This window comes from Solanum dulcamara, chromosome 12 (genome assembly GCF_947179165.1).
Source record: "Solanum dulcamara chromosome 12, daSolDulc1.2, whole genome shotgun sequence".
In the NCBI taxonomy this organism is placed as follows: domain Eukaryota; kingdom Viridiplantae; phylum Streptophyta; class Magnoliopsida; order Solanales; family Solanaceae; genus Solanum; species Solanum dulcamara.
The window spans coordinates 48,888,952-48,911,478 of NC_077248.1; the positions used below are offsets into that span (position 1 = coordinate 48,888,952).

The window sequence follows — 22,527 nt, forward strand, 5'->3', positions numbered from 1 at the left end:
ATATTTATCCGTATAAAATAGAATGTGAGTCTTCAAGTAAAAGATCTAAACGACCGCAAGAAGAACCAAAGGAAAGTAAACCAACCGAAGAGGATCCAAGGCGTAGTAAACATCGAAGGATATCTACTTTCTTTGGACTAGATTTTGTGACATTCTTACTTGAAAATGAGCCTCAAATATTTAAAGCAACAATGTCTTCTACTGATTCAGCATTTTGAAAAGAGGCAGTCAATAGTGAGATTCAATCAATTTTGAATAACCATACATGAGAATTGATTGATCTTCCTCCTGGAAATAAACTTTTAAGATCAAAATGGGTTTTTAAAAGAAAAATGAAAGATGATAGCACTATTGACAAATATAAAGAAAGACTTGTGGTCAAAGGATATAGACAGAAAGAAGGCCTTGATTACTTTGACACATATTCGCCAGTAACAAGGATAACATCTATTCGGGTGTTAGTGGCACTAGCAGCTATATATGGTCTTGAAATCCATCAAATGGATGTTAAGACGACTTTCTTAAATGGAGAATTGGAGAAAGAAATTTACATGGAACAACCTGAGGGTTTTGTAGTTTTCGATAAAGAAAGAAAAGTGTGCAAACTTGTTAAGTTACTTTATGGACTTAAACAAGCACCTAAACAATGGCATGCAAAATTTGACCAAACAATGTTGGCAGATGGATTTAAGATTAATGAGTGTGACAAATGTGTTTACATTAAAAATATTCCAAATCATGAAGTCATTGTTTGTTTATATGTTGATGACATGTTGATAATGAGTAGAGATATTGCCGATGTGAATGCTACGAAGCATATGTTTGCTAGCAAATTTGACATGAAAGATTTAGGGGTTGTTGATTTGATCTTAGAAATTAGGATCCATAAAACTCCACAAGGTCTTGCATTATCACAGTCACATTATATTGAAAAGATACTTAATAAGTTCAAGTATTTAAATTTCAATGTTGCAAAAACTCCAATTGATGTAAGTTTTGCACTTCAAAAGAATGAAGGTGAAAGTGACTCACAATTGGACTATGCACGAGTTTTGGGATGTTTGATGTATATTATGAATTATACACGACCAAATATAACATATGCTATTAACAAGCTGAGTCGATTCACGAGTAATCCCAATCAAACTCATTGGATGGCAATGAAACGAGTCTTGGGGTATTTAAAATACACCCAAAACTATGCTTTGCATTATAATAAATATCCCACAGTAATTGAGGGATATAGTGATGCAAACTGGATCACCGGATCATCTGAAGTTAAATCAATGAGTGGATATATTTTCACCGTTGGTGGATGAGCAATGTCTTGGAAATCATCAAAACAGACATGCATCTCCCGCTCTATAATGCAATCTGAATTTATAGATTTAGACAAGGCTGGTGAAGAAGCTGAATGGGTTCGAAATTTCTTGGAATATATTCCATTTTGGCCCAAACCTTTGGCACCTATATGTATACACTGTGGTAGCCAAGCGATAATAGGTAGGGCAGGGAGCGTTATGTATAACGGAAAATTGCGTCACATTCGACGGTGACACAATATTGTTAGACAACTACTCTCTAGTGGGGTTATCACTATTGACTACGTAAAGTCAAGAGATAACGTATCAGATCCACTAACAAAAGGCCTATCTAGAGAGGCTGTTGAAAGATCATCGAGGGAAATGGAGTTAAGGCCAAGAACAAGTCATCATGGCGGTAAATCTACCTAGTAGACTAGAGATCCCAAGAACTAGGTTCAAAGAGATCAAACAAAGTTATGAATGGTGGTTCAACATTGTCAAATAACTCAACCCATTCTTATGATGATGACAATGTTCAGAAACAAGGATAAAACTTTAGGGTTTTTTAATGAGTTAATAAAGCATTAAAGTTTTTTAATGATTATCTAAGTCTGGCAAAAAATGATTAGATAGTGTGTCTATAGGACTACACGTTTAAAAATCACCTATGTGAGTGTGAAGTATAAACCGCTTCAAGGGGAATGACGGTAAAGGCCCATTCTCTATGCATTCACAAAATCAGGCAGTGTTCATGGTTGAAACGAACACAACCGTGAGAACCATAGATGATTGAGGGTTAATTGTGTGACTTATGTTGTCTAATTATACAATAAAGTTTGACGGTTCAAAGATATCGCATCTATCGATTGATCGAGTATATCCTATATAAGTTTACTATGGAAAGTTCAAAGGAAAACTTACTTATCCATATGTAATTAATCTTCACTTGTATATCACACACTTCTCCGGGCATTCCTTTATCTTATAGTCATTCCCCATTCATGTGGGAGATTGTTAGGTTTAATTGATAGGTTGAATGGGAAATTGGAGGAAGAAGAAGTGGAGGGAAAAATGAGTTGTTCCCTCTTGTTTTATGAAATAAGCATTTGTCCCACATAGGTGGTGGAAAGAAAAAGTCTGTTACTTAAAAGTAGAAGCATTCCTTCATGTTGCTAAAGGGTCAAGAAGTAGGTCTGCCCTCGCGCCGTCGTCGTCGGTCGCTCACCTCGGCTTCGACTTCGGATTTGAATTTGGTCAAATGATTTGATTGATAATCTTTTTGGACCAAATTTCCTTTAATTTTTTAATTATTAATTAATTAATTAATTAATTAATTGAAAAATCCTTACCCGCGACCCGACTCATTTTTTTCTTTTCCGAATTAATTTAAAATATTTCCTACCGTTCTTTTCCAACGGAATTTTTTGAAAGGTTGCAACTTTTTCTGAAAAGTTGCAAACCTTAAAGTTGCGACCTTTTCCCAACAAAACACCTTTTCTGAAAAGGTGCAAACAGACTATATATTTCTGTTGATCCTTAAAATTGTTCCTTACGAAAATTTCTGTAAAACAAACTTCTTCTTCTTTTTTTTTGCACTTCCTAAAAACTCGTGTGATATACTGCCTTCAAGTGGTTCACAGTCACCATAATTTGCTGTACCGCTATTCTGGTGAGTAAATCATTCTATCTTGGGAGGAAAGATTTCAAAACCTCGTGTATGATGAGGGAAATAATTTCCTTAAGGACACACTGTGCATTCAGTGGGCTCGATTTTTGTTTTTACATACTTTTTCAAATACTGTTCTTCTTTTCAATTTCTGTTATTTAATTTTTAAACTTTATTATTACTGTTTCAATGTTTTACAATACAATATTGGTTTGCTTTCAAGTTTTTAGATTATTAACTATGAGGGTGTTTGGGTAACTATGAGAGATCATGTATATTAATATGTTAAATTAGGACACATTGCTGCAGAGGCTCCAAATGGAAGAAAAAGAGGGGAAACATAAAAAGTCATAGGATACCATTTGTAAAATCATTGATTTTAGATCAACTAACCTTTTGCTTTATTTGAAAATCTAACCATCCTCAACCTATTCATCCACTGAGGCATTTACTTTAATAATTGATGGGGAAATCAAAGTAGTAACTTTTTCTTTATGAGGAGGACCATGTAACTCTTCTCCCGTTGAAATGATCTCTTATGGCCTTTTACTAATTCAATAAAAAAAATATTTTTACCTCACTCATGTGTAAAAATTAAAATTTATTTTAATGTCACAAGTACATTCTTTCAAATTTATGCACAAGCACAATCATTTTAATTCATTTAGAAAATAATTATTTTTCTAGATTTAAAAATAATTTAATCTGAACTTTTTATTTATTAATAATGAGAAGCTTTTATAACAACACGACTACAAATATCAAAATTAAGTTACGTGCCCGATCAAATACTCACATAAATTTGAAACGCATGGAGTAATAATTGTGATGTTTATTCAAGTATAGAACTTAACACATGTTGACAACTTCTTGAAGAGTAATATAATAGATAAATAAATTTATGTTTTAATTGATCATATCAGCTCATGTACATATGAGTTAAAAGTGTAGATTAATTTGGGATAAGTCACTAGGAAAAGATTGGCAACCCCACCATGTGTACCCACAAGTTCCCCATAATAAGATTTTCCTGAATTGATTAATAGACAGGTGAAAGCTGATAATGACAAGCAACAAAACCTTCTCCCAAAAAGGTATAATGCCCTTCTTTCTTCATTAACTAATTAATTCATCACCTGCAGAAAGTTGAGACTGCAAATGTAGCTTGCTAGCTAGTGGAGCTAAACTTTTTTGTGCGTGAGATCTTGCCGGTGGCCATGGCAATATACCTTATCAAGGTAAATCCAATCTTCTCTTATATCAATGGATGGATATCATCACATATACATTATTTTACACATAAATTAATATAATTTGATGCAATGCAAGCCATAGTATAAAAAGAAGAATTTCACGCATTCCAAGTTGTCTTTTTTTGTATTACCTTAATTTCCACCGGAGGATTGACGGAGGAAACAGAAACGTTAGGATGAGCAAACTGCCCTTTTTTTTTTTGGAGATTCCATGCCCTTAGGGTGAGCAAACTGCCCCATCACGATTAATGGGCTTGGGCCTAGCTAAACACTTTAAATCGGATCATTTATACTTTTGCCTCTATTTTGTGCTGCTCTTCAATTTATGCCCTCGTGACAAATAATTTTTTTTTTACTATGTTTTACTTTTATCATAATATTCTACGTAAGTGATGCTTGAGTATGATTTTAGTTTCTAGAAATTTATGCCCCACTAAACATTTGATTGCTAAAGCTCAAAAATTAAAGATCAATCTATTTGTAGGAAAAAAACATGTGATTTATGACTTTAAATCAGCATCTCCAATGATTTGGAAAAAAACCCCATTTTTTTGGACTGCTAATTAATATTTTACCATTATCTTAAAACTTTATTGTTTACCCGATTTTTAATGTGAAAATAAAATCTGAACATGAATACCCTTAGATAAAACATGGAAGATCTCTGTGAATTTCTTATGGAGTTTTGAACTGTCACGATATAAACTCCAATTTTATGGTAGTTCAAATTCCAACAACTTTTCATCAACCCTTGAACTGCAACAGCTCGAACGCCTACGTTTTTATGGAGTTAATAATAAAGCTCATGAAATTTTCTAGAGTTTAGCTTATGGTATTTTTATCCAAATTTATTTCCGCATTAAAAATAATTATTTTTCAATTACATTTCAAGACTAAACAGATCCAAAAAGTGGCTAGCACCCAACTTTTTTGTTATTTCTTAGGATTTTGTTTTTGGTTATATTTCCAATTTTTTTAAAAGAATAGTAACTTACCACACTTATGGACGGGCGAAAGTCATTTTTCTTTTACTTATTTGACAATAATTTTCAAATGAAAATTTGGTAATTCTGACTGAATAAATCATATGGGATTTTATAAAAGAGATGGAGAGAATAATACTCCCTTGGTTTCTTTTTCACATTTAGCTTTTCGCGAGTCACCTGCATGAATTTTGATTAACATTTTTAAGATGTATTAGTTCATCATATTAATATGAGAAGAATTGCAATTTATAGTATTTTTCATATAGTTTTCAAACATTTATATTTTAATTACTGAACTATTTTAATTCAATTTATTTCCAAAAATTATTAGTCAAATTGACTCTAATAAATAAAAATATAATAAGTAAAAAATAACGGAGCAAGTATATAGATGTTCGATAAACGAGTTGATTTCATGTAGTTAAGGTTGTAGTGGTGAAGTATGACAAAAGAATTGTTACAAAGTTATTGACATAATCACACGCTAGGGTATATTGTTGATTATCTTGTCCAAAAAAAAAGGTATAATGTGTTTATTGTTATTACTGTTAATGGCTCATGATTTTCATGCTTCGTTGCACTGCAACATTAAAAGATTATGACGCATAAAATTTTAAATATATTTCTTGAAGTAATCCAACAACTTAACTTGAAGATTCAACAAAAAAGATATCGCAACAAAAAAGTCCAAAAAGTTATCCAATCCCATACTCTTGCTCTTAATCAATTAAATTTAATCATTTCTCATTAGCTTTGCATATTGTATACTGATAATAATGACCTTTTCTGTTATGTTACTTTCTACCTAAGTTACTTTGCAATTAGAAATGGAATTTGAGCTCTTTTGTCAGCTAAAACCTTTTGAATATGTCATTAAATATGCGAAGTTCCTGTGGTCGTTAAATAGGCATAATACATAAAAATGTCCTTTAACTTTGCCTTAATTGATATTTATGTTCTCCAATTTTGGGTGTGCACAAAGACACTTAAACTTGTATATGATTGAAAAAGTAGACACGCGCGTCCTACATGTATTATGCCACGTAGAACGTGTGTCTAGTTGTTTCAACTTTATACAAATTTAAGTGCTTACTTGTTCACATCCAAAGTTGGGGGACATAGATTTCAGTTGAAGCCAAGTTAAAAAGTATATTATGCCTTGTTAGAAAGCTAATTGTAATGCAAAAAAGTGAAGCAGAGAAACTCTTTATTTTGTTGGTTTATTTAAATAGCAGATTTAGCTCTCTCTTGTACGTCTTAGCTGATGTTTGGGGAATTTTAGTTTATCTCTTTACGTTGTCTCAACTGCAGGATATGGTTGTCTCTTGTATTATTTTAGTCTTAGCACTTGCTTTAAGAATCAGTTGTTCAAATAACAATCTTCCCTTGAAATATTCAACCATGGGAGACAACTTAAATGCAACTTCTTTGCTGGAAAATGCCTCAACGAAGAACACCATGTCACTCTCCATTGATAATGCCTTTCGCCTTCCTTCTCCATTGCCCACTTGGCCTTCAGGTACGTACTTTCTCAAATCAATCTTGTAATCCTTTCTCATGATAAGTATTTGATCACTTGTTAATTGTCCTTCATTATTTGAAATACTATACTTCTGTATTTGCAAATGTTTTGCGTTGGCCATCGGTATTTTGAAATAATATTGAAATACTGCTTCGAGGAGTATCTCAATAGAAATATTGGTTTCTGCTCACTATTTTCAAGTTTCATTTTAAAGTAAAGTTCGTTTCCAACACAAGGTATTCTGAAATTTCAGGTGGATGCTTTGCAAGTGGAGTCATTGATCTTGGAGGATTACATGTGTCTCAAAGATCATCCTTAACTAAAGTTTGGTCTACCCATGAAGGTGGACCAGATAATCTCGGAGCTACATTTTTTGAACCATCAAATATACCAAATGGATTCTTTATGTTTGGTTCCTATAGCCAACCTAATAATATCCCCCTTTTTGGATGGACTGTTGTTGGGAGAGATACATCAGGAGGTACGCTGAAGATGCCAACTGACTACACCCTTGTATGGAGTAGTCAGAACTTGAAAATCAAGCAGGATGGTGTCGGCTATATCTGGCTGCCAATACCTCCTGAGGGTTATAAAGCCATAGGCCATGTTGTCACGACCTTGCCTCAGAAGCCTTCTCTGGATAAAGTCCGTTGTGTTCGTGATGATCTCACTGATGCATGTGAAAGTCATGATTGGATTTGGGGTACCAATGGCTTTAATGTGTACTCATCAAGACCTAGAGACAGAGGAGTGCAAGCTTTAGGAGTGGCAACAGGTGCTTTTATGGTTCAGAACAATGGAGCTGCGGACTCACTAGCTTGTTTAAAGAATGTCAAAACTAATATAGCCGCTATGCCAAATTTGAACCAAGTTAAAGCATTGGTTCAAGCGTACTCTCCACTGATTTACTTTCACCCTGATGAAGAATTCTATCCCTCATCAGTGACTTGGTTTTTTCAGAATGGAGCATTATTATATACCAAAGGACAAGAATCTTCACCTGTAGGTATTTATCCCACAGGTTCAAATCTTCCTCAAGATGGTTCAAATGATGGTGCTTACTGGTTGGACCTCCCGACTGACGATGCAGCGAAAACTAATGTCAAGAAAGGAGATTTGCAGGGTGCCACAGCCTACTTACATGTTAAACCAATGTTTGGCGCGACCTATACTGATATTGCTATGTGGCTATTTTACCCCTTCAATGGACCTGCAAAGGCTAAACTCGAATTCATGAGCATTTCCTTGGGGAAAATCGGAGAGCACGTTGGCGACTGGGAACATGTTACATTGAGGATTAGCAACTTCAACGGGGAGTTACAAGGCGTATACTTTTCACAACACAGTGGGGGGATTTGGGTAAGTGCTTCTCAGCTAGAATTTCAGAATGGTAACAAACCCGTCGTGTACTCATCGTTGCATGGACACGCTGCTTATCCAAAACCAGGAATGAATTTGCAAGGAAGTGGGGGTGTAGGAATCAGAAATGATACAGGAAAGGGGAAGTTCATGGACATAGGGGCAAACTTCTCAGTAGTAGCAGCAGAATACTTGGGTTCAACAATAGTGGAGCCATTATGGCTTAATTATGGAAGGGAATGGGGTCCAAAAATTAACTATGATATATCAAAAGAGCTGAGGAAAGTAGAAAGATTTATGATTGGGAAACTGAAGAACGCTTTCGAGAAAATAGTGAGAGATCTACCAAATGAGGTTTTGGGTGAGGAAGGACCAATAGGTCCAAAGTTTAAAGACATGTGGAGTGGTGATGAAAGGGGTTGAACATTGATATCAAAAGGAATTTGCTTTGACTCAATATTTGTCTTATCTTACTTTGGTAAGACAGTAATAACAATGAATATTTCTCAAAAGCATTTCGTCATTTCTGTATTCTCATAATAAATTAAGTATATATTCTTTAGGTCCTGTGACTAGGGGAGTGTATCGGTCGGTTGGTTCGATTTTAAGTATTATCGGTTCAGTTTATTTATTTTTGATTTTTAAATATGCTAAATCGATAACCAAATCAATAAGATATTTGTTATCGGTTTATCGATTTTTGGTCTTTAACGGTTCGATTTAACCAGTTTCTTAAGGAAAATATTCAAATGCCCATCAGATTTAACCCCAATTAGAATGAGATAATCTCATAATTGTTTACCAGTGAAGTCGAATTTTTTTTAAAAGTCGGTATGGAGAAGCGAATAAATTTAGAAAAGGGAGAAGAGAAGTAAAAAGAGAAGAAAGAAATCAAACTCACAATTCACAACCTAGCTGTTGCTCAACCCTTGATGTCGTCGTTGCAACTTGCAAACCGTACCCACTGTCGTTTTTAGTTCTTTATGTTTGAGTTTTGACATTGTGAATCTAAAGAGGCAAAACTTAAATGATAAATATAGTGTGAAATGTGAAGTAGTGTGAAATGTGAATTGTGCAAGAATAGTATGATCTAGTGATTATATATTTATATTAATATTTTTTATTTGATATTTGTGTATGAGTAAATATTAAAATATTCAATTATTATTATTTTAATGGGTTATCGATTTACACAATAATCCAATATTAAAAAACCATTATCGAATCGATAACGTAATAATTTTTTTTAAAAAAATCATGAAATAACTGTTAACCCAATAACGTAATAGTGACAAACCAATAACACTTTGTTCGATTCGGTTTATCGATCGATTCAATTTTTGTACACCCCTACCTGTGACTATCTATCATTTCAATTCCTATGCCTATCTATTATTTTGTATAGTTTGTTTGTAATATTATTTTGTTATAGTATTGTCATGTTACTATATGTTGTTTTTTACAATTTATTGTGCATTGTACTTCCATCATGTCTTTTCCTAGTTTGTCTTTGTCTTGAACCAGGGGTCTATTGGAAACAACCTCTCTACATCACCTCTAAGATAGAGGTAAGATCAACATACACACTACCCTCTCTAGACCGACAGATCCCAATATATGTGTCACGATCCAAAATTCGAAGTGAGAGGTGAGACCAATAACAACAAAAGCAGCGGAAGATCCTGCAGTAGTATATTCGGTTTCGGAATACATGATCTCACCACCAATCCAAAACAAGGTTATCTTCTAGAGGTGATCAACCGCCATGAGTAGTCCCCTGACTAGAATCTGCATCAAAAGTGATACAAAAGTAGGGGTGAGTATAATCACATGTACTTAGTAGGTTTGACCAATTGAGTATAAGGAATTAATCATACTTGTGAAATAAACTAAGGAGCGCTTCCACCTGCATATAGAAAATTTGCACTCGGTGTCGCCAATTTATAAAGAATGACACTAATAAAGTAAACACATAAGGTCAAAACATTATCATGTATCATCAAACAAGTTAAATAATTCAAAGATCAATGCAATGCAATGAAATAATGCAATGATGAGGTGGTACGGTGGAATCAAAGTTGTTGCACAATCTGTAGTATATACCCCGTCGAGCTAAGGATTCTAGACAAGGGCCCATGGGGGACTCGCAGTCCATATATCAAATCACAATTTCAATATCTCATCAACTTTCCACCTAGCTGGCCAAGAATATAAAAAGGTGTCTCATTTTCTTTCTCTAAAAAAATTTCTATATTTCTCAACTTCCCAAGAGACATAATATGATGAATGAGGATGAATATGTATCACAACACATAACATGGAGGGAACAATCAACTCAACATGTACAAAAAGGTTCAAGATTCTCAAAACTCAACCAAAACATGATATATACACTCATATAGACAATAATGGGAAGGAGTACATTTGAAATAAGTGTTCACCCTTTGGCAAAACATTTCATTTACTCAAATTGTGATCAAAACCCCAACCCAACCCCTCACGCATATATTACAAGTCAAATAATGTTACAAGTCTCTCTCACAGTAAATCATACATAACATGCTCTTAAAGTAAATAGAATAGCAAATAAGGCCCCCACATGGGCTAGACTGCATAAATAAGCCCCGAGATGGGCAATAAAATATAATCAAGCCCCCACACGGGTATCGCAATATAATTAACAATACCAATTCATATTACAATCCCATCCCAAAGACAATAACATAAGAACGATTAATTATCCAATCTCAGTCTCCAAGAACGATAACCAAACCTACCTCGAAGGCTGAAACTCCATTCGAACACTCTACTGGAGTTTTACTCTCAAATAACGACTTCAAAATGATTCCCAACGAACAAGATCAGAAAGAATTCATCAAAAGGAGTTCAAAGATATCTATATTACAAGATTTAAGAACTAGGGTCAAAATTATCTAAAAATCACCTTGGAAACACAAAGGGTAAAATAAGAATTTTATTTGAAATTCAGATTCTACACATCAAGAGGAGTTCATGGTTGAAAACTAATTATAATTGAGTAGAAATTGAGTTTGAAATTATTAAATTACTAACTTAGAAAGTTAGGAGAAAACCGCCACAAAACCCTCCTTGAAATCTTGATTTTAAAATGTTTTTAAATGATGAAATTGTTGGAAAATGATAAAGAATCGATAAGGAACTTACCCAAACAAATTTCCTCAAAAGACTACTTTGAAAATTGTCTCCCTCAAGCTCCTAATATTTGAAAATGGTGGAAATGAGAAAAGTGGGCTATTTTCTGAATTTACTGTTCAGGGAATTTAATTTGGGGTTCGCGAGTGCGGGACTTGTTTCGCAAATGAAACTCACTGAATCAGGACAATCCGCGAACACAGAATATCTACCAAAAACACAGAGATTCCCCACACTAACTTTCCGCAAACACGACCAAAAGCTCCACAATCGCGGACCACTAATCAACCTCCTCTCCTCGAATGTGCTAGCGGACCTGCGATTGCGGTCCCCATTGAACCAGACTCCAGAAACAGTCAAGCCACCAACTCAAAGTCTCTGAACGGACCCTTGAAAATTATTTGGGGTCCGATAAAAATAAATTGAATATACTGCCCCACTAAATTCGACATTCCGAACTCAATAGAATCATCTATTTCTGAAAAAAAGTTTTTATGACAAAAATATCATCATGGACCTCATTTAGGCCTAAAACTCAACTTTTAGCCTAAAAACTAATTTCTCAACACAAGGCCTTGAGGTTCTAACTCAACACTCAACTAGATCAAACTCGATATTTTAGACGCAAGAGAACTGATAGAATTCCCATTTGATGCTCGAATCTCGATATGTTGACCAAAGTCATACCTCATAGAAAATTTACTCCAATGCTAAAATTTCACCAAAATCTCATTCGATCACATTGAGAACCGCACCAACCATTCCCACAACACAAACAAAGCATGAAAATGCTAAGAGGGAGGCCAAAATAGTCATTTCACATGAAAAAGTAATTTGTCAAGAATTGAGACGTTACACCATCCACCACTAAAACACACATTCGTCCTTGAACTAAAAGCAAAGTAAAGTACTTGTAGGAGTGAAAAGCTGAGGGTATATACGAAGTATGTCAGACTCCACTTCCCATGTAGCCTTCTCAACATGTTGGTGCCTCCACTGCACCTTCGCTGGATCAATATACTTTGATCTCAAATGTCTAGTCTGCTTATCCAAGATAGCAACAAGCTCTTCCTCAAAGGACAAGTCCTGATCCAAAGCAACCGAATTCCACTTTATCACATATGGGTAATCATGCCGGCCTCGCTTAAGTATTGATACATGAAACATGGGATTAACTGTTGAAAAGTTTGGAGACTAGGCCAATTTACAGGCTACCTCCCCATACTTCTCCAAGACCTCAAAAGGGTCAATAAACCTCTAACTGAGATTCCTTTTCCTCCCAAACCTCATCACACCCTTAGTGGGTGATACCTTGAACAACACTCGCTCACCAATGGCAAAGGACACATCACGAACACACCTGTCTACATAGCTTTTCTACCTACTCTGGGCAATCACAAGGTATTTCTGAATCAACTTCACCCTATCCATGGAGTCTCTCAACAAATTGGTACCCCAAGGTAGTAACTTGAAAGAATCAAACCATCCCACGGGAGATATACACCTCCTTCCATACAAAGCCTCAAACAATTTCATTTGAATACTGGAATGGTAGTTGTTGTAGGCAAACTCCGCAAGAGGTGGGGATTTGTTCCAATGACCACCAAAGTCTATGACACAAGCTTGAAGCATGTCCTCAAGTACTTGAATAGTTCTAACTGACCATCGGTCTGAGGATGAAAAGGGGTACTCAACTCAAGCTTGGTACCCATCTGCTCCTACATAGAACTCCATAAATGAGAGGTAAATTGTATACCTCTATCAGATATATTAGAAATGGGAACTCCATGTAACCGAACAATCTCACTGATGTAGATCTTACCCAACTACTCCGCATTATAGAGAATCTTCACCGGAGTGAAATGAGATGATTTAGTCAACCTATCCACAATCACCCAAACTAAATCATGCTTACTCAAAGTCAAGGCTAACCCAGTTATAAAGTTCATAGTGATGTGCTCTCACTTCCACTCAGGAATGGACATCCATTGCATAGAACCACCCAATTTGTGATTCTCATACTTCACTTGTTGGCAAGTTAAACAATTAGTCACAAAATCTATTATGTCCCTCTTTATACCATACCACTAATAGTGTTATTTCAAGTCATGAAATATCTTTGCCACCCCCAGGTGAATAAAATATTTTGAATAATGAGCCTCATCTAATATCATGCACACCTAATCACCAACCTTTGGCACTCAAATATGACCACTAATCCTCAAACTCCCTCGGTATCAAGGGAATACAAATTAGCTTCACCTTTTAACACTGTCCAAAAATCGCTCTCAACTTGTCATCATCAAACTGATAGGCACGAATCTGATCTATTAAAGTAGACCAAGCATTAACATAGGCCAAAACGTTATCAGGTGTCAAAATATCAAGTCGAACCAACTACCTAGCCAATGACTGAACCTCTAATACCAAGGGACTCTCCGTCGCCTTAAGAAAGGCTAAGGTACCCATACTAGGTGATTTCTGACTCAAAGCATCCGCTACCACATTAGCCTTGCCCGGATGATAAAGAATGGTGATGTCATAATCTTTCAACAGTTCCAACTACCTAAGCTGTCTCATGTTCAGGTTCGAATGAGAAAAGATATACTTGTGGTTACAATGGTAGGTAAAGACCTCACAATGCATATTATAAAGATAGTGCCTCTAAAACTTCAAAACAAAAACCACCACCGCTAACTCCAAATCATGAGTAGGGTAGTTTTTCTGATGAACCTTCAACTGTCGAGAAACATAGGCTATGAGTCTCCCCTTCTGCATCAAGACACCACCCAAATCAACACCCGAAGAATCATATAATACAATAAAAGCCATACTCATCTTAGGTAATTCTAGAATAGGTGTCGAGGTCAATAAATCCTTGAGCTTTTGATAGATCACCTCGCACTCATTGATCTACTGAAATGCTGTGGTCTTCTTAGTCAACCTAGTCAATAGAGCTGTGATGGAAGAGAAACTATGAACAAACCGATGATAAAAGCCCGCTAACTTAATAAAACTCTAAATTTCTATAACTAAAGTGGGTCTCACCCAATCACAAACTGCCGTAACCTTGGTCGGATCAACCATAATCCCATAATTGGTCCAAGAAATCCACAGACTCTAACCAAAAGTCACACTTGGAGAATTTTACATACAACCTCTCCTATCTCAATCTATGAAGTACGACCCTTAAGTGATGAACATGTCGGCCTCATTCTTGGAGTAAACCAAGATATCATTGTTAAATACAATCACAAAGGAGTCTAAATAAGGCTGAAATACTCAATTCATCAACTTTTTAAAAGCTATCGGGGCATTATTCAGCCCAAAGGACATGACACAAACTCATAATGCCCATAACGAGTCTAAAAAGCGATCTTCGGCATATTAGAATCCCAAAATCTCAACTAATGGTAACCCGACCACAAGTCAATCTTAGAAAACATGGATGCACCCTCAAATTGATCAAATAAATCATCGATGCAAGGAAGAGATACTTGTTTTTTTTGTAACCTTATTCAACAGTTTATAGTCAATACACATCCTCATAGTACCATCCTTCTTCTTCACAAATACAATTGGTACACCCCAAGGTGAAACACTAAGATGAATAATCCCTTTCTTCAACAAATCTTCCAACTATTGCTATAATTCCTTCAATTCAGTTAGAGTCATTCGATAAGGAGAAATAGAGATGAGATTGGTTCCTGTATCTAAATCAATCACAAAATCGATATCACAATCTAGAGGAACACCCGACAAGTCTATAGGAAACACATTTATAAACTCTTTCACCACTCTCGTGGTCCCTAAAGGGGACGAATCCTTAGTAAGATCATGCACGTGGGGCCAAATAAGACAATCATCCCCATTTCATCATACGACGAGCAAAAATATAAAATATCAACCCCTTTATATATGAACTAGAATTACCCTTCCACACTAACCAAGGTAAATCGAGATAAGCTAAGGTTACAGTCTTAGCATAAAATCTAGAATTGTATGATAGGGAGATAACCAGTCCATACACAATATCACATAAAATCAAGTATATCTAATAATATCAAGTCTACCTGAGTCTCCCTACCCGAAAATATCACCACACACCCCTGGTATACCCGATCCACCACTAAAGACTCACCTACCATGGTAGAGATACCAATAGGCACAACAAGGGGCTCACATACACAATTAATACCTATGGTAAAATAAGTGACATAAAGAGTAGGTAGACCCGAGATAGAATAATATTAAAGCAAAAACATAGGAAACTAGGATGATATTTATGGCTATATCAGATGCCTTTTTCTTAGATATACCAGGCATAGCATAGGTTTATCTATGCTCACCATTGGAATGAGAACCACCACGAGCACTACCTTAAGCTCCACCCTTGGCACCCTTGGCGCCACCTCTAGCACTCTGTGGAGAACCTTGAACAGCTAGGGCTGGCGTAGCACAAATAACATGTGCCTCTAGTTGAATAGGTCTGGGCAATCCTTTGCCTTATTCCCAAACTCATCTAAAAAAACAACCCTAAGGACCTGAACCCCATAAAGGATAAACGGAAGTGTCAACACATCCTCTCGAACCCAAAGAACCACATGGCTAGTTTGATTAGGCCTGGATCCACTTGTACCATCTGTACTCTGAATTGCTACATGTACTGGCCTACCCTGATAACCTTGGGTTTCCAGACCCATATACTCCCTACCTCTAGAGGAATGGCCACTGAACTGACCCTCATAATTGTACCTCTTGGCACCACCTTGTCTAACATGTTAGATACTTTAGATCATCCTAGAATGATCAATAATATTCTAAACTAAGCCACCCAATAACACAAAAGAGGTTATTCCCTCCTGAAGATAACCGGTGAATACCTTCACCAACTTATGGATCCGCTCAAACTCGATAGAGATACTCGACATAGTATAATGAGATAACTCATAAAGACAAGTTCGTACTCAGACACTGTTAGAGAGCCTGCTCCAATCTATAGAACTCATCCCTTTTCTGATCGCAAAGGCTATATGAAACAAACCTCTCAAGAAATACCTTAATGAACTGCTCATAAATCATCATAGGAGAATCGGCAAGCCTGCGAGCAAGAGCTGATCACCACCACTCCATGGACACTCCTCTAAATTGGTATGAAGTGTTAGCCACTCCATGGGCCTCTAAAATTTCTAGGTTGAACAACCTGTCCTAGCACTTAGTCAAGAAATCATACGCCTTCTCTCCGGCTGTACCATAAAAAATAGAGGTGCTAATATAACAAACCTCTCAAAACTCTTTCTACTCAGACACTGACATTATTGTATTAATAAAAACTGGCTGAGCTACAAATTTTAGAGTTATAATAGAGGGCACCGAGGAAGAACCTTGAGTCTAAAATTCCACCCTAGGCCCTTAAACTAGCAGTGTAGCACCAATATTAATAGGAGAGTCCAAAGTACCTAAAAGAACGTCATTAGTAGGTGCACCATCCAATCTATCCAATAACCAAACAAGAAACTCCTAAAGCATCGAAGTGTTATTGGGAATCAAAGAAGGATGGGCTGGCCTCTACTCCTTAGTTTGCTACTCAAAATTATCCTCATGCTCATATATAGGATCAGTTGATGCCTCTCTAGCTCGTCCTTGAGCAGGTACTTCTACTCTCACTTGACCATGACCCATAACTCTACCGTATCCCCTACCTCGCCTATGGACTAGGGCTCCAATAGTAGTTGCAGCCTCACCCTTGATTACTCTTACTTAAGTCCTTACCATCTACGCAGAAAGAATACATTAGAGATATACAAAAATTGATTTGAATAAATCAAATGAAAGGAATCGATGGAAGGAATTTCTCACATTAAGTATCTTGAATCCTCTCGAAGATAAGTACGATGTCTATTTATTAATCTGCAAGGCTCTACTAGTCACCCTACTTTTTAACTTATGATACCGATAACCTAGCACTCTGATAGCAATGTGTGAAGACCCAAAATTTAATGTCATGATGACACACATTTCAAAACCCAACTATATGTGTAAATTGAATAATAAATCACATACAAGATTCCCAAATGGGAAGTCAGGCCATAAATGTAAAGAAAAGAAGTACAACAAAGAATTTTCCAAAAAATCTAGTGCCATAGGTATAAAGAGCATCTAATACAACTTTTAAGTCTGAAATACATCTTAAGTCTCCTAATAATATTAAATACTAAAATAAGATATGAAACTAATGATGATTTGGGACACAGGATCTAACCACCAATTTAAAACAAGTCTGTCAGCTAGAGGTGATCAACCGCCATGACTAGTACCCTAACTAGAATCTACATAAAAAATGACACAGAAGTAGGGGTGAGTACAATTCACATATACTTAGTAGGTTTAACTGATTGAGAATAAGGAATTAATCATACTTATGAAATAAACTAAGAAACGCTTTTACCTGTATATAAAAAGGTCTTACTCCAGTATTGGTGCTGCTAATTTATAAAGAATGGCGCTAGTAAAGTAAAAATATAAGGTCAAAACATTATCACATATCATTAAAAAAGTCAAATAACTCAAATATCAATGCAATGCAATGAAATGATGCAATGATGAAGTGGTACGATGGAATTAAGGTTGTCTTACAACCTGTCATATACACCCTGTCGAGCTAAGGCTTCCAGAAAAGGACCAATGAGGGACTCGCAGTCCATCTAAAAAATCACAATTTCAATATCTCATCAACTTTCCACCTAAATCATGGACAAGGATATAAAAAAGTGTCTCATTTTCTTTATCAATTTGTTTTCCATATTTCTCAACTTCCTAAGAGCCATGATTTGATGAATGAGAATGAATGTATCCCAACACATAACATGGAGGAAAAAATCAACTCAACTTGTACAAAAAGGTTCAAGGTTCTCAAAACTCAACCAAAATATGATATATACCCTTATATAGACAATAGTGGGAAAAAGTACATTTGAAATAAGTGTTCACCCTTTTGGAAAGCATTTTATTTACTCAAAGTGTGATCAAAACCCCAACACAACCCCTCAGTGGGTATTACAAGTCAAATAGTGTTACAAGTCTCTATAACAGGCAAATCATGAATCACATGCTCTCAAAAAAATAACATAGCAAATAAGGCCCCCACACGAGCTAAACCGCATAAATAAGCTCCTACGCGGGCAACGAAATATAATTATGTCCCCATATGGGAATTGCAATATAATTAAAAATCCCAATTAATATTACGATCCCATCACAAAGCCTGCAACATAAAAATGATTAATTATCTAATGCAGTCTCCAAAAAGAATAATCAAATCTACCTCGAAGGCTGAAACTTCACCCGAATACTATACCGGAGCTTTACTCTCAATAGTGAGTCCAAAATGATTCCAACTATCAAGAATGGAATTAGTTAATCAAAAATATCTCAATGATACCCATATTGCAAGGTTTAAAAACCGTGGTCAAAATCATCAAAAAATTACCTTAGAAACAAAAAGGATAAAATTGGAACTTTGTTTGAAATTCAGATTCTACTGATCAAGAGGAGTTCGTGGTTGAAAAACCCATTAAAGATTAGAAAATGTGTTTGAAATCATAAAATTACTAACTTAGAAATTTGGGAGAAAACCCTCCCAAAACCCTTCTTTAAATCTTAATTTTAAAATGTTTTTGAATGATGAAATCATTGAAAAATGATAAACAATCGACAAAGGAACTTCCCCAAATGAGTTTCCTTAAAATACTACTTCAATAATCGCCTCCCTCAAGTTCCAAGTGCTTGAAAATGGTGGTTATGAGAAATATAAGCTATTTCCCAAAGTCATTGTTCATGGAATTTAATTTGAAGTCCGCAAACTAAGTCCCTTCCTTAAACACAGAAGATCTACTGCGAATGCGGAGCTTCCCCATACTAACCTTCCGAGCACATCCCTAAAAGCTTTGGGATCATAGACCACTAACCAACCTCCTCTTTGCAAACACGCTCGGGGACCCATGATCGTGGTCCCCATTACACCAGACACTAGGAATAGTCAAGCCACCAACTCAAAGTCTCCGAACGGATCCTCAAAAATTATTTGGGGTCCATTAAAAATAAACTAAATATTCTACCCCACTAAATTTTATAATCCAGACTCAATAAAATCATTGAATTTTCAAAAAACGTTGTTATGACAAAATAACCTCATGAGCCTCCATTAGGCCTAAAACTCACTTTTTAACCTAAAAACTCAATTCTCAACACAAGGCCTTGAGGTTCTAACTCAATGCTCAACTAGACCAAATTCAACTTTCTAGGTGCAATGGAATTGATAGAATTTCCATCCGATGCTTGAATCATCATATATTTATCAAAGTTAACCTTCTAATAGTTGATTCACTCCAAGGCTAAAATTTCACCAAAATATCATTTGATCTCATCGGAAACCACATCAATCATTCCCATAATACAAACAAAGGATGAAAATGCTAAGGAGAAGGGAAATATGGTAATTTCACATGAAAAAGTAATTTGTAAAGAATTGGAACATTACAGTATGGGACTACATTAAGAATGTTGTTGTTGTATATACTTTAGGTCCTTCATTTTTGGCTTGTAGAAAAAATTGTACTTAAAAGCTAAACAAGGACAAAATCTTACTTGCACTTTAATATCCTGTATGTGACAATTGACAACAATAAACCAGTTCAAGATAAAATAAGGACTCTTCAATAGATAAATCTGTTTCAAGGACTCCATAGCTGATTAGTTATCTAGAATAGACTAGTTTCCCCTGCTTTCGTATATTCACTAAAAACTAAGGAAATGTTCTATTTTTGGACATAGCTAGCACATCTAGAAACTGAATTATTGAACCCTCATTGATAGAGTGTCAAGGAAGAGTTTTAAGTGTGAATTCCATGCAAATATTAGGATTTCTCTCTTTTTTTACCATTCTACTAGAGAAAATACTTTTGACTCACATTTGAGAATTAAGAACCTATTCAACAACAATGTAAGAGTTTGAAACACCTTATGTGAAGTCAAAAGAATGCAAAAATATTTTTTTTGATGATATACGTAGAACCAAGTACTTACAGGTTCTTGCTGATGTGTTTAATGCAGTTGTACTCATCCGAGATGACATCCAAACATGTGGAATCAAATAAATCATTGAAAATGAAAACTGAAAATCAAGGAGAGTCCAAGCTTAAAAGGAATTCATGTCAAAGATGGAAAGGTATATATCACTTATGGTAAGAAGTCCCTCACTAGAAAGCGGACTCCTTACAACTTCTATACGTGTGTTTGAATAAAACAAGGAGAAATAAAAAGAGAGTGAAATGCATATAGTATATAATGTAAAAGAACATAGGGTTCAGACTACCTTTTTGAACATTAGTCTAGGTGATCTACAAAGTAAGAAGGAGAAGAATTCAACTAAGTGATCTAAGTTTGTTACGTAGTAGTAGCTTGGTTTTAAGGGTAGTTCTTTAACTAGGGTTGTTACTTAGCTGTAATAGGTTCTAGGTTGTGATTGAGTGTTTTATTGATTATTGTGAGGTTAGTAACAAGAAATGTGTTGACTTCTTGGAGAGTAGTTAGAAAAGTTTGAGTGAACTGTTGGGTTGAGCTACTAGAGTTAGTTCCTTAGATTGCTAAGTTGTAATCTAAAACATCGTTCTTGAGAAGATAGTAAAGGTTGAGTTGAAATTCTACGGGGAGTAAGTTGTGGTTTTTTACTCACTTGAGAAAGGGGTTTTCCACGATGAGTGAGTGTTTTGTTATTCCTGTCTTTCTATTTACTGCATATTAAGAACCTATTTTTAATAGATTTTTCAATTGCTAATAGAGCAGGTCTTTCAATCAAAGGATAATACCTTGAAAATGATCTATGACTGCTCCACCAACATTACAAGAAGGCGCTTCACAAACTTGATGGTCCAAGTATTCCTACCAATCTTGACACTGATGGAAAAATTGGGGTTCGCAAATGACGAGTTGAACTTACACCTGATGACAAGATCAAAGTATAAAACAATGCTAAGGATAATAAAACACTGATATGCGGAATTGGTCTGGTCGAATACACTCGAATATCATCTTTCTCAACTGCTAAGTAAATCTAAGATACTGTGCATGCTGCTCATGACGGAACTATCCCTAGGTAAATAAATGTAAAGTTTATGTACTAAATAGAAAGTATGAACTTTTCAAGATGGAGATTGGTGAAACTATTCAAGAGATGCATACCAGGTTCACATTAATTCTCAATGAAATGCACTCTCTTAGAGAGGCAATTCCAAGTGGAAAGTCTATTCACAAACTTCTAAGCATGTTGCCAAGTTCATGGAAAAGTTAAGTTCAAGAAATTACTGAAGCAAGAGACTGAATATCTTAACCATGGATGACTTGATTAGAAATTTAATTACCTACGAGCCTAAAAAGAATCAAGAGAGTGAAATTACTGGTGAGAGAAATGATAGAAAACTGGTGCTAAAATCAACCAAGAAAATAACTTTAAGGAACAAAACATGGCTTCATAACTAAAAGGTTTCAGAAGATGTTAAGAAGAGGTAATAACTTTCAAAAAAAGAATCGGGTTCCCAAAACATAAGAGAAAATCCTTCATAAGCAACAAACATTTCACAAATACGGAAATCCTGATCATTTTATAAAATACTGTCGATTATGGGAATTGAATAAGAAAACTCTAAAAAGGAAAAAGGAAACCAAAAAAATACTTCAGTCTTTCTTCGCATAGATGAATGACATCTCAGGAAGCAGACTTGACAATAAAGAAGGCTCTGGCAGCAATGGGTGATGCATCAAGGAGAGAGTCAGAAAATGAGGGATATGACAACCAATCACTACTGGCTGTAGAATGTGATAATAATGAAAATGTATTGGCTCTTATGGAACTCTCAAAACCTGAAAAGAAAGCACAACCACAATTATGGCAAGTTCTGATTCAGATAAAGAGGATGAATCAAAGGAACTCGAGATAAACTTTTTTGATATTATGTATAAAATTCACACCTACTCTAAAAATAAATTGGAGTCACTATCCACCATACTCATCGATGCATATTACTCGGTGATTTCTAAAAAGAACCAACTTATGAATGATTATAAGAATGGATTATCAAAAAACTGAAGACAGAAACAACTTCTTGAGAAAACTTGTGAAGATGTTGAAGAGAAAAACAAAAAACTTAACAATATTTTAAATGGAAAGAGCGAAATCAACACTTTTCAAATATCCTTAGAAAATGATGTT

At 35.4% G+C, this 22,527-nt stretch overlaps 1 protein-coding gene across 1 annotated transcript; it reads left to right on the forward strand.

Annotated features, from left to right (window-relative positions):
* Nucleotides 1-3,916: 3,916 nt before the first annotated feature.
* On the forward strand, nucleotides 3,917-8,662 carry LOC129877090 (hypothetical protein At1g04090-like). The gene is made up of 3 exons (XM_055952569.1): nucleotides 3,917-4,208; nucleotides 6,521-6,728; nucleotides 6,985-8,662. Exons 1-3 carry the CDS (start codon nucleotides 4,188-4,190, stop codon nucleotides 8,511-8,513), a joined length of 1,758 nt encoding a protein of 585 aa, XP_055808544.1. The 5' UTR covers nucleotides 3,917-4,187; the 3' UTR covers nucleotides 8,514-8,662.
* Nucleotides 8,663-22,527: the final 13,865 nt, after the last annotated feature.